At 37.7% G+C, this 14,445-nt stretch overlaps 1 protein-coding gene across 28 annotated transcripts in view; it reads left to right on the forward strand.

Moving 5' to 3' along the window:
* Positions 1-157: 157 nt before the first annotated feature.
* The window catches only part of LOC141381325 (glutamine-rich protein 2), a 53,166-nt gene continuing 38,878 nt past the window's right edge, over positions 158-14,445 (forward strand). For 7 of the 28 annotated variants that reach the window (XR_015481439.1, XM_087245362.1, XM_087245364.1 and 4 more), the window contains exons 1-5: positions 158-361; positions 485-545; positions 658-1,047; positions 13,823-13,927; positions 14,033-14,113. Coding sequence is in view for 21 of the 28 variants with exons in the window: in XM_087245362.1 (XP_087101488.1) it covers positions 667-1,047; positions 13,823-13,927; positions 14,033-14,113 (567 nt within the window). In the remaining 7 variants the exon portion in view is untranslated. Of the gene's footprint in view, positions 1,048-13,822; positions 13,928-14,032; positions 14,114-14,445 lie in introns of all 28 variants that reach the window. The other 21 variants (XR_015481440.1, XM_087245363.1, XM_087245365.1 and 18 more) reach the window with 5 other exon arrangements.

Below are 14,445 nucleotides of genomic sequence, written 5' to 3' on the forward strand. Positions count from 1 at the left end.
AGACGCCGCAGCTCACAACAAAGGTATTTCAGTTGACCGACAGAATCTTTAGCCAATGAGAATGGAGAACGAGAGCGACGCGCAGCGCTTAAACCAATCAGCGTCTTGGGTAGGCGGGGAGAGCCAAAACGCAAGAGCAATCTTTCTACAATTTACCAGAGAGAAGCCGCCGGTAACGTGCGAATTAACGGAGGAAACAATGACGCGACTTGTTAAAGATTCGGGATAGCGTTATAAAAGTGTTTAAAGTAACGTAAAACCGTTTAGAGCGTTACAACTCGGTAATTATGTTTGAAAACAGGCTCACCTGCAACTCGCGCACCAGTTTGGAGAGATGTCATTCAAACAAACCGACCAAGCGGTTAGTTTCATGAGGTGTAATTAGCCGAACATCTTCATGAGGCATTATTAGCCGAAGTATCTTTATTGAGATATAAGCCAATTGTCTTTCCCGAGGTAACTTACACTATTATTAACCGAGCAGGTATTATTATTCAGTGTCTTTACCTGAGGCAGTACGTTATTAGCGGAGCATCTTTCCCGAGGTAACGTAGTTTTCGAGCATCTTTCATGAGGTATTATTAACCGAGCATCTTTCATGAGGTATTTTTCGGCCATTCATGTGTTATTTTTAACCGAGCATCTTTCATGAGGTAGCTTTCGACCATGTCGACGGAAATAAGTCTGCACGAGCTGCTGGATCTCTCCATCGGCACTCCGGACGCCGGCTCGGTGAACTTCGGCGCCCTGCACGCGTTACTGCGCGCCATCCTGGGCCACCTGAAGATCGAGAGGCTCACCACCAGCTTTAAAGAGCTGAGCATGGACCACGACGGCTCCACACAGACCAAAGCCCTGATGCTGGAGCCCTCGAGCTCGCAGCGGCTGCCCGAGGAGAGGCTGCGGCGGCTGGAGGAGCAGATGTGCGCGCTGGAGGATCTGCCGAGCGCCGCCGAGCTCATGGGCTCCGACAAGGCGCTCAGTGACCTGTGGAGCATCATGCAGATCCGCAGGAAAGCGCAGGGAAACGAGGATGGGGTGTCCAAGGTGAGCGGAGAACACCTAATACTACTAATAACGCTGTTTACATTTAGTTTCAGAGTTGTACACTGTAAAATATGCAGGCTTCCCAACTATGATGTTGTCCCAACACAAATCAATTAAGTTGATATAACATATTTAGGTAGATTAAACATAAAACAATTAGGTTGTTCCAAGGAAATCTCAAGAATGGTGTCGTTTCAGCTCATCTTAAATAAGTAGTTTAAACAAGCAGCAGAAATATTTGCATATTTGAGTGCATGTATATCTTAATATCTTCGCAAAATCTTTTTGTGTTTAATAGCAGAAAACTACACAGTAATTTTGTTTTTGTTTTTTTTTTCCAGAATTTCACAACATCAGAAAACAATCAGAATAAATTACATTATCACTTCACACTATTTGACTGAAATTTCCCAGTAGGCATTTGGAACTTTATTGAGACAATAATGCAGGCAACATCATGACTGTGAACTACTTGCACGTTAGTGATGTAAATTCAAACTCTTTTTTTATTTTATTTAACATTCTTACACATAGGCTTTTAGGCTTGTACAGAGATTTTTTTCTTACAGAGTACTAATGCTGCGTTTTAGAGTTTGTTTCAGAATAGCTTGGCAATGCACACTATAAAAATCTATATTGTATATATAAATGTATATCTTAATATAAATATATTTTTGTGTGTTTAACAGCTGAAATCTACACAGCAATTTAGTTTTATCTAGAATTTTACAACATGTAGTTTTTTCCACACCAAGCTACATTAATATCACCTCACAGCATTTCACAACAGTAATTTCTCATAGTAAATTCCATCAGTATCACTTCACAGGATTTGACTGTGTATTTCTTCAGCAATTTATTGCATTCAGAACTGTATTGTGACAATAATGCAAGGCAACATGATTACTGTGAACTATTTGCTACAACTTGCACGTTAGTAATTAAAATTCAAACTCGTTTTATTTTATTTAACATAGAAATAAGTACACACAAACTTACATAAACTCTTAGAGGGAGTAAAATCTCTCCGTGGCATTCTGCAAAATTGTTGCAAATAATTTATTTGAGTTTAATTGAATCAAACAAATTAAGTTTAGTAACGTTCAACTTAACTTGTTTGTTTAAATTCAACCCAAATAAATAGTTTACAACCACTCAACTTAAAATAATTTAGTAAATCCAAGGAATCATCTTTGAATAATTTTTTTTTAGTAAGTGTGCCCGCCACAAATACCTGCCACTCTACCTGTCACCGCTAGAGACAGCTGCCACGGCACCCCCCACAGCACCTGCCATGGTTATTTGGGTTTGCTACGGAACCCACCATGTTTATACGGGTCTGCTACAGAACCTGCCATGTTTATGCATGGCTGATATGGAACTCTCCAGAATACTAATACTGCTGTTTACAGTTTGTTACAGCCTGGCAATGCATAATGGAAAAATGTATATCTTAATATACATCCATATATATATATATATATATATATATATATATATATATATATATATATATATATATATATATATATATATATATATATATATATATATAGTGACTTAGGATTGTAATACATTACAAATTTAAGCCTATCTCACTCCTTAAAATAAAATAAATAACAATACAAATACTTTTTCGCATTATTTACATATTTTTTGTATTATTATTTTCACATTTATATATTTATTTAAGTATCTAGTAACACATTTAGTTGCTTTTTTTTTAAAGAAGTGAGTTAAGTTTGTAAGAATCACACATTTAAGCCTATTCTACATTAAATTATTATATGAACGATTAGTCATGACAGCACATGTTTTTAATTCATTGTAACTTATTAAACTAAGCTAATCATGTTCTTACTTAGTTTTATATGTTAAGCAAGCGGTTTTAAGTCAGTTTAGCATAATATAAGTTCAATAGACTCATGAGGTTAATTTGATTCAGCTTCAAAATTTAAGGCAACCCGGATATTTTTTTACAGTGTACTCTTTAAAAAAAAACACAACGTAGATTTTCACATTGCTTTCCCTAAAACGTACTCAGTGGTTATTTTAACTGACTTAAGCTTCTAATATATTATAAATTTAATACCTCATATACTGTTTTATAAATCTTTAAATCTGCCCCTTTTAGGCTTTAATCCAAATTGTGGCTTTTTAGTGGCTGCCGCTTTAAATTCAAATGAGATTGTGCTCTTTTCAAAAGAGGGTGGAGCTACAAATGCCTTTGTGTCAGCATAGTGGCAGATTCAAAACAAGACTAGTGTCAAAACTCTAACGGCGAATGGACTGCTGCTTCTCACTAAGGACTGCCTATGCTAATGAGGGAGAGATGGTCACTAGTGGGCGGGGCTTTCCCTCTCTGATGACACGTACAAATGGAGATTGTCAATCAAAGTGTTTCTGCAGACTGTTTTTGTTAAGTCTGCTTATAAACATTACAATTAAAACATTTGTACCTTAAGAAGCTGGATATATTCACACACTGCTGACACACAACTGTGTTTAAACCCTTTATAAAACTGATTTTTGCATAATAGGCCCCCTTTAATGTCCAACAAGCCTTTTTTTTATAATAACAAAACAGGAATAATTAAACAATAACTGTGAGTAAGTGAATTCTCGATCTAAAAATGCCTTTATTATGCATTAACGTGATGTAAAAATGACTATATTAGTCTTAATCGTGAAGTGTGATGTAGAGAGCTGGAGGTGCAGTGGTCTGCTGGGGGTCTGCTGAGGCTGAATGTTTCATCAGTGTGCTGCTGATGACTGATGACAGACCACACAACAATGAGCCGCAGACACTGAGCTCCATTCTCAAATAACACCACCTGTGTCTCGAGTTCCTCAAACTACATGTTTGTCACACGCTCCTCAAACCCCTCAGAGGTCCTGGCACACTTAAATATCCATGATGGACGTCAGCTAGCTCTTCCCGTTTACCAAACAGACACGTATCAGAAGCTCAATTCTACTCTATACACCTTGTTAAGGTGCACCTATTATGCAACTGCAGACATATGCTGATATTTCACAATTCAGTGTATTAATGAACATGCAACCTTATTGATATCCTCAAAACACCATTCGTTATTATTTATTATTTAAAGGGCACCTATTTTACCCCTTTTCTAAGATTTAATATCATTATTATGGTTCTTCTGTGTGTGCAAGTTTAGGTTCAGTTCAAAACACAGTTCAGGTTTGTTTATTATAATGTGTTAAGAGTGTCATGTTGGGGCCGTGTACACAGGCCATTGTTTTAGGGGTGTGTTGCTTCACATGAAAGTTAGTTTCGACCTCCCGCCCAACTTAACAAGGGGGCGGAGCCAAGAGCTCCCATGCTTTGTGTATGGCAACAGACAGGCAGACAGAGAGAAGCAACATGAGGTCCAGCATTCAGCTGTATATACATACGACTTGGACACAGACCAGGCAGGGACTACTGTTGAGCAGGGTTTCTTCAGGGTCTTTAAAAGTCTTAAAATGTCTTAAATCTCAAAATCCAAACTTTAGGCCTTAAAAAGTCTTAAATTTACTGAAATATAGTGTTGTAGGTCTTAAATCTTTTTTTAAACAGGTCTTAATTTTCTTTTGTTTATGTATTGCTACCAAATCTGGCCTAAAAAGGTAATTTTAACTCTGTTTATCATAATGGTTTAATTATTTTGTTTACCGAAACATTTGATTAAAAGTTCTCTATGTATTTATTGCTGAAGACATCGACCTGGACATATTGTTTTGTTATATTTAGTATAAATATATTTATTTTATTATAGTTTATTAACTTTTAAAACATTTAAAAGAGCAACGCAGTGGCACAAAAGGTAGTGCTGTCGCCTCCCAACAAGAAGGTCGCTGGGTCGCTGGTTCGAACCTCGGCTCAGTTGGCATTTCTGTGTGGAGTTTGCATGTTCATGTTCTCCCTGCGTCCGCGTGGGTTTCCTCCAGGTGCTCCGGTTTCCCCCACAGTCCAAAGACATGCGGTACAGGTGAAATTGGGTAGGCTAAATTGTGTGTGTGTGTGTGTGTGTGTGTGTGGATGTTTCCCAGAGATGTGTTGCGGTTGGAAGGGCATCCGCTGCGTAAAAATGTTCTTGATAAGTTGATGGTTCATACCGCTGTGGCGACCCCAGAATAATAAAGGAACTACGCCGACAAGAAAATGAATGAATGAAAACATTTAAAAGAAAATTTGTCAATTTTTTATTTTAAAGAAAGTTGATGGTGTATACAGCCAATTTCAGATCGCTCCAAAGATGTTTAATAGGATTTAGGTCTGGGCTCTGGCTGGGCCACTCAAGGACATTCACAGAGTCGTTGTGAAGCCACTCCATTGATATTTTGGCGGTGTGCTTTGGGTCATTGTCCTACTGGAAGATGAACCGCCGCTCCAGTCTGAGGTCAAGAGCACTCTGAAGCAGGTCTTCATTCAGGATGTCTCATGCATTGCTGCATTCATCTTTCCCTCTATCCTGACTAGTCTTCCAGTTCCTGCTGCTGAAAAACATCCCCACAGCATGATGCCAACACCACCATGCTTCACTGAAGGGATGCTTTTAGCCTGGTGATGATCCCTGCCTGCTTTTCTCCAAATGTAACGCCTGACGTTCACTCCAAAGAGTTCAACTTTAGTCTCATCAGAGCAGAGAGTTTAGTTTCTGATGGTCTGAGAGTCCTTCAGATGCCTTTTCTCAGGCGGGGAGTGTCTTCCGTCTGGCCACTCTACCATACAGATGCCTGATTGGTGGATTGCTGCACAGATGGTTGTCCTTCTGTAAGGTTCTCCTCTCTCCACTGAAGAACGCTGGAGCTCAGACAGAGTAACCATTGGGTTACTGATCACCTACCTGACTAAAACTCTTCTCCCCGATCACTCAGCTTAGATGGCCGGCCAGCTCTAGGAAGAGTTCTGGTGATTCAAACATCTTCCACTTACGGATGATGGAGGCCGCTGTGCTCATTGGAACTTTAAGAGCAGCAGAAATGTTTCTGTAACCTTCCCCAGACTTGTGCCTTGAGACAATCCTGTCTCGGAGGTCTACAGACAATTTCTTTGTCTTCATGCTTGGTTTGTGCTTTGACATGCACTGTCAACCCTGGGTCCTTATGTAGACAAGTGTAGCCTTTTCAGATCATGTCCAATCAGCTGAATTGAGCACAGGTGAACTCCAATGAAGCTGCCGAAACATCTCAAGGATGATCAGTGGAAACAGAATATAGCTGAGCTCAATTTAGAGCTTCACCAAACGATGTAAATACTGATGTACATGTGATTTATCAGGTGCTTTATTTCTAATAAATTTGCAACAATTTCAACAAATCTTTTTTCACATTGTCATTATGGGGGATTGTGTGTAGAATGTTCAGGAAATCAGTTAATTTAATCCATTTTGGAATAAGACTGTAACATAAAAACATGTGGAAAAAGTACTATTGTTTTTCTTAATGACGTGCACAGATGAATTGTCCACCACAAAACTAGCAATGTGAGCTAACAAAATCATATGGTTAGTTTTGATTTCATGTGTACTTTGAATGATTTAATTATTAATTACCTACTTTTTGAAGTCACTTACACAAAACTGATCAGAAAAAGCAACCTAATACAGCTTTAGAACAGCTCGAGGGTGAGTAAACCATGACAGAATTGTCCTGTCTGGATGAACTCCCCCTATAAATAAGAAAGTCCAATGCAGCAGTATAATGGCAGCTAATGACAGTGGCGTGACGTCAGTCTTTCTCATCCTCTGATCAGCACACAGTAATGAACCTCCCGCAGAGCCGCCGTTTCTTTCACAAACGCACAGGGAGGTCCCGCTCGTCTCCTTAATCATTAATGATTGGTTTAAGCATGTTTGGAGTCATCCATGGTTATCCGCCAGTGCCCTCGTATGACCCCTGCCATCCAGATGCCATCTGAAATGATTGCACGGGTGACTGCGCAGACACTCGAGTAACACACACTGCAAAAAATAACCATCTATATAGGAGAAATAAATGACTGTTTTAAGAAGATACACACTAAAAACATGGCAAATGATCTGCCAGTAATATGCCAGAAGATAATTACACTTGAAATAAGTAAACAGACCTAGGCTTTAGTTAAAGCACTAGTAAAAAGTACAGAAGTCTTAAAATAAGTGTTATAACACATATAGCAGTCTAATTATCTTAATTGGATTTTAAACTTGCAAATGAGAGTGGTTGAGCTCGAGTACAATAAATCAGGGATGTTCAGATACAATTTTTCACTTTGGGATACCGATTTCAATACCTGAGTTCAGGATATCGGCCGATACCGGAGTGTGTATCTGTAGAAACAGTTGTGTTTATACTACTAGCAATGCATAAATAAAGGATGTTCCAATACCATTTTTTTCTTCCCTATACCGATTGATACCTGAGCTCATGGCACCGCGTACTAAGCTGAGACCGAAGTGTGCATCTGTAGAAACAGTTGTGTAGACTACTAGCCCTGTATAAATTACAGATGTCCTGATACCATTTTTCCTTCTCGATACTGATTCCGATACCTGAGCTCAGGGTATCGGCCGATACCTAGTACTCAACCAATAGAGGAGTGTGTATCTGTAGAAACAGTTGTGCCCTGTATAAATTTAGGATGCTCAGGGTATCGGCCGATACCTAGTACTCAACCGATACCGGAGTGTGTATTTTACAGTTGTGTTGATACTACTAGCCCTGCATAAAATTAGGGATGTTTCAATACCATTTTTCCCTTTGTAATATCGATTCCGATACCTGAGCTCAGAATATCGGCTGATACCGAGTACTCAACCGATACCAGAGTGTGTATTCATGGAAGCTGTAGTGTTTATACTACAAGCCCTGCATAAACTGAGGATGTTCTGATGCCACTTTGCCTTTGCGATACCGATTCCGATACTTGAGATCAGGTTATCGGCCGATATAGAGTACTCAACCGATACCAAAGTGTGTATCGATGGAAACGGTTGTGTTTATTGACCTTATTCTAAAATGCGGAAGTGTGCCTGTTTTCACGATTGTCTTAGAACTTCCGTTTCAGTCGCCTATGGGAGAAATGACAAGGAATAATAAACGGCAAAAAACGGTCAAACTACTTGCTCTACAAACAAATGTTTGCATGACTATACAGACCAAGTAGAATAATATAACAAGAAAATATCAGTTTGCAACATTAAACAGCGAAACGAGCAGTTTTTAATGTCTAAAAATGAATGGAAGTGAATGAGACCGGAAGTCTCGTGCCAAAAAGATTCAAATGGCAGTGCCCACTCGCCCAATAAGGTCAATACTACAAGCCCCGCATAAACTAGGGATGTTCCGAAGCCACTTTCCCTTTGCGATACCGATTCCAATACATAGTACTGAACTGATACCAGAGTGTGTATCTGTAGAATTAGTTGTGTGTACTACTAGCCCTGCATAAATTGGCAGAATTAATTTACGGTGTGCTTCAGACTTATCCATTACTAAAACATGAACAAATACATACAGTTTACTAGACTATTTTTATTGTCTGCCATTTCTATTATCAGACATTCAACAGTAATATTATTTACTGAAACAAGTTCAGCAACAAATCAAACACCGCAAACTAAACGAAAAAACATCTATTTAAATTTTAAAATATAAATGTTTAAAAATCAGTGCAATAAAATAAAGAAATATAACAAAAATGAATATAAATTATATAGAAAAATAACCTCTTCGAAACGTGAAATTCATTTTTATTTTTTAATAAAATAGTATGTTACTACTGTATAGAAGAACTGACTCTGGGTTTGCAGTGTTAAGCAAAGCTAGCAGGCATATGTCTCATTTAAAAACGTAGTATCGGATCGGTTTATGGCTTCAAATCTTCACCGATATTGATGACAGAATTGAGCAGTATTGTATTTTCAATGCTAGTATCGGTTTTGGAACAACCCTACATTAAATCAGAAAATGATCAAAACTTTTCACATTTGTTTTTAGCAAGATGCTAATGGCCTAATTAAATTCAATGATATATGCTAAGTTAAGCTAAAAATGCTCCCGCTATACCCAGAGATCGGCTGATTGGATTAAAAAATGGTAAAACTTAATCACTTTAACTCTTTGTGACTTGTAAAATGAGCCTATTTCCAAAAAAAAAAAAAAGTGTAGATGTTTTGTGAAATACAGGCCATACACTGTAACAAATGCTGGGTTCCACACAATCCATTTGGGACTACATGAAGGAATTAGGTTGGCTTTTAAATTTTTACTTTAATTTTTACATTTTTACAAATTTAAGTGGACTGAACATAAAACAATTGAGTTTAAAACGTCAAGAATTTAGTTGTTTCGGCTCATTTAAAATAAGTAGTTTGAACAAACTGCAAGCATAATTTTAAAAGTGTAGTTTCTATTCACTCTGACTTTAGCCTGTGGCTCTTTCTCTGGTGCTGGAGGTTCGGGTTTTCTCTACTATATTCACTCCTGTTGTTTGGCTGTCCGTTTCCTGTAGCAACTGTCCGGTGGGTGTGGAGTGGAGATGGCACCGTGCCCTGATACTGTGGCATGAAGATTCATACGGGACACCCGACTATGTGGCCGTGAGGCGATAAGCCAAGGCAGTTTGCACTTTTTATGTGGATCAAGCTTCATATCTGTGGAGAAATAACTCATGTTTTAGAGAACAAACGGGGACGGGATTGTTAAACAGCTTGTGTGTGTTGTTCATAATTGCTCTGAGACGCTAGATTAGATGCTTATCATAGCTAATTACCATAAACAAATGAGCTGTCAGGTTCATAATGACTAATGCCTCTTTACTAAAAACTGGGTAAGATGTCCTATTTTGTGAAAGAAGAAATAATAAGTGAATGTGTTTTTAAATGGGCCAGCATGTTGGCTCAGTGATTAGCACTGTGGCCTCACAGCAAGAAGGTTGCTGGTTTGAGTTCACAACACAGCAGAACTGCGTTAATTGCGTACATTTTTTTTAAAGGGGCTAATAATTTTGTCCCAAAATTGTTTTTAAAAAAATGTAAAACTGCTTTTATTCTAGCCAAAATAAAACAAATAAGACTTTATCCAGAAGAAAAAATATTATCAGACATACTGTGAAAATTTCCTTGCTCTTTTAAACATCATTTGGGAAATATTAAAAAAAGGAAAAAAAATCAAAAGGGGGCTAATAAATCTGATTTCAACTATATATATATATAAACACACAGAATTATTAGCCCCCCTGAATTATTAGAGCCCCTGTTTATTTTTTTTTCCCAATTTCTGTTTAATGGAGGGAAGATTGTTTCAGCACATTTCTAAGCATAATAGATTTAAGAATTTATTTCTAAAAACTGGTTTATTTTATTTTTGCCATGATGACAGTAAATAATATTTTACTTGATATTTTTCAAGACACTTCTATACAGCTTAAAGTGACATTTAAAGGCTTAACTAGGTTAATTAGGTCAACTAGGCAGGTTAGGGTAATTAGGCAAGTTGTTGTATGATGATTGCTTGTTCTGTAGATAATTGAAAAAAAAATTGCTTAAAGGAGCTAATAATTTCGTCCCAAAAATGATTTTTAAAAAAAATAAAATTTGCTTTTTTTTCTAGCCAAAATAAAACAAATAAGACTTTCTCCAGAAGAAACATTATTATCAGACATACTGTGAACATTTCCTGAATCAGTTAAACATCATTTGGGAAATATTTAAAAAAGAAAAAAAAATCTAAAGGGGGCTAATAATTCTGAATTCAACTGTGTGTGTGTGTGTGTGTATATATATATATATATATATATATATATATATATATATATATATATATATATATATATATATATATATATATATATATATATATATAAAACTGACAATATTACAATGGCATATTCCTACACATGGTTTTGTCATGTTTTTTGTCCAAAAACATTATATTACGGTGGGAAATGCCTTATAGATCTCACAAATAACCATGGTCTTTAAATAGTTGTTATACACAAATATACTTCACTAAATATGTACAGTTGAAGTTTAATTATTAGCTCCCCTTTATTTTTTTCTTCTTTTTTAAACTGATTCAGGAAATGTTCACAGTATGTCTGATAATATTTTTTCCGTCTGGAGAAAGTCTTATTCGTTTTATTTCGGCTAGAATGAAAGCAGTTTTAAATTTTTTTAAACACAATTTTTGGGTCAAAATTATTAGCACCTTTAAGCTAATTCTCTTTTCGATAGTCTACAGAACAAACCATTGTTATACAATAACTTGCTTAATTACCCTAACCTGCCTAGTTAACCTAATTAACCTAGTTAAGCCTTTAAATGGCACTTTAAGCTGTATAGAAGTGCCTTGAAGAATATCTAGTCTAATATTATTTACTGTCATCATGACAAAGATAAAATATTAGAAATGAGTGATTAAAACTATTATGTTTAGAAATGTGTTGACAATAAACTACTCTCTGTTAAACTGATTTTGGGCAAAAAAATAAACAGCTTGGCTCATAATTCAGGGAACTTCAACTGAATATATTCATATATGAATATCAATATAAAATTCAGGCTTAAGCTCGAAATGTTTCATACTCCTGGAAATATCTGACTTAAAGGTTTTGTTAAAATAAAAATAAAAGCTGAGAAGTATTTATTTCCACAATGATTGCCTCTTGTATGTCGTCTCATTGTCTTTTCGGGAGAAGTCGGTGTCATTTTCGGTCAAAAAAAAACTTTCTGGTTGAATAAATGTAACTTCAACTTCACTAATAAACTTCTATGTCATATATGGAATTAGCATATATCAGATTTTAATTTGGGAATATAGCTGTATAAACACGTGTGTCCAAAAGGCATTGAATTAATATGGTACTTCATCCCCAAACCCGCAAATTTAGCGCTTGAGTTGTATATTCAGTAGTGCTTGAGTTGTATATTGATTAACATGTAAGGCATTCCTCTTCACTGGTATCCACAACACTCAGTAACTGTTTGTCAGAGCCACTTTAACCCTGTGTATCTCATCATTTCATCATATTCACCTCTCGATGTGTCCTAGTCTTCTGTTCAGCCTAATAAGAGCAACCCAAGATAAATTTGCTCATCTAACAGACTCCCTGCAAACACAGGTCAGACATCAGGGGTTGCGCAAACACATCAGAAATAGGGCGGACAGTGATGTCGCATCCTGTTTGATTCAAAGACTGATTCACAGGCCTGTGTGCTGCCATGGCGATCTCTGTCCGGGTCAAAGGTCAAAGAGTGAATTACTAAGCCTTCAAAGCAGGAGAGTTTTAGTCCTCTAGTTCAAGGAAAAAGGGGATTATAGGCTTTTTTTTTCTTTGAAGGTCCCGTGAAGTGCTTTGTATTTTTTTGTTCACTTCTATTTAAACATGTAGATAGGGCAGGGCATAGAGTAGCTCCTCCCCTTTTTAAAAAACAGCCAATATCCTTTTGTTTTTATCACAGCTCTGTCAGTGAGAGGGGTTCAGCTCAAGTAATCAGATGAAAAGCAAATGAGAAGTAGGGGGCGGGGCATGTCAGACGCTAGCATTTGATTGGTCAGAAGATTTGATGAGACACTGAAGTATGCAACCTAAGCTCATTCTGGAAACGTAGCCCATAGTTTCTGGAGACCGCGATTTACGTGGCGAGAGCTACATACGGACGCGTTTAGATTTTTTTCGAGCGGACGCTGTGGGGCGGTGTTGCGCCGCTCCGTTCCTCCTCTTCGCGCTCGCTGGCCGACGGCTCGCCTCCGAGTGGAGGGCTTTCCCGATGCAAGGACTTTATATTCTATACTGGACATTATTTCTGTTCAGTCACGAGACTTTAGTCTAAACAAAGTCCGACCTTGAGCCCTAATGAAATCATTATAAGTCAAGGCATGATCTTATTTTATTGTGCTCAAATAAGCATAATCTAGAGGCCTTTGTCTTTTATATAAGACACTTCAGAAACCAAATAATCAACTAGAAGTCAAGTTATTATTTGCTGTTCCTAAAACTTGGATAGGCGACACGACTTGACAGGTTGTAATTGTGAAGTAATGCTGGACCAAGGGGTCAGGATCCAAACGCAGGATTTATTAGCAGGACGGTCAGACAAGCAATGGTCAACACAGGACCAAACAAATGCATACAGGAAATCCAGAGTCGTGGTTGATAAACAGGCAGATGGTCAAAAAGGCAGGCAGGAGACAGGAATAAACAAACAAAACAAAGCTAGGGTCTAACACAGCAAGGCAAAACAAGGAAACCGCGTCGTAATGTTCACTATACAGTTTAACAAGACTCAGCAACATGTGTGTGTTTGAGAGGTGTAGAAATAGTCTGTGTAATTAGTCCTGAACAGCTTCAGCTTCGTCTGTTTGCAATCATGGGGATCTAAGTCAGAAGTGTGAGTGGTGCATGACTGAATATGTAGTTCTTTTGCTGGCAGACTTGTAGTTCTGCACAGGCTGGATTGCTGGTGATTGTGACACAGGTAATGAACACATTTATAGGCTGTTTTACCAATAAAGGTTGTTTTTTTTGGGGGGGTGATGACTTAATTAAATACGATAAGAGACATTCAAAGCTTAATTTTAATATCTCAATAGAAGCTCTGAATGTAAATATGACATCTTATATGAGAATGGTCAGAATGGCCAAAATGGAAATTCTAGAAGTTACAGAATTCTGGTAGTTCAAGTGTTAAAAAGTTGTCGATTTCCTAGTTAATGTTGCCTAGCTGTAAAGATATCAAAACAAAATCCAGACCAAAGTTATTTCTTATTCATTTTTTCCCTGCAGTGTATGGCCTTAATCCAAGACCTGCTGAAGGAAATCCAGGCACTCAAAGAGTCCAGAGACGACCTGAGGCAGGAGGTGACGGCTCTGAATGGTCAGCTCAGCCAGGTGAACGCACACACATACACACACACACACACACCACACAGTATCACTTATTAAAGGTTTGAGTTAATAGACTTTCAGCACTTGATTACACATTGTCATCTTCAGCTGAACGTGAATGAGTTGGCGGAGCGTATCGTGGCTATGGAGCAGTTCTGTCAACAGGTTGAAAATCTGGAAAACTCTGCGGTGAGTTTGTGATGTTTAAGAAAAAGTTCAATCAAAATGAAACCGTTTATATGATCATCTTCTTGTTCATTAATTTTCTTTCGGCTTAGTCCCTTATTAATCAGAGGTTGCCACAGCGGAATAAACCGCCAACTTATCCAGCATATGTTGTACACAGCGGATTCCCTTCCAGCTGCAACCCATCACTGGAAAACACCCATACACACTCATTCACTACAAACAATTTAGTTATTCAATTCCCCTATAGCGCATGTGTTTGGACTGTGGGGGAAACAGGAGCACCTGGAGAAAACCCACGCCAACACGGGGAGAACATGCAAACTCCACACAGA

This window comes from Danio rerio, chromosome 3 (genome assembly GCF_052040795.2).
Source record: "Danio rerio strain M-AB ecotype USA chromosome 3, GRCz13ab, whole genome shotgun sequence".
In the NCBI taxonomy this organism is placed as follows: Eukaryota; Metazoa; Chordata; class Actinopteri; order Cypriniformes; family Danionidae; genus Danio; species Danio rerio.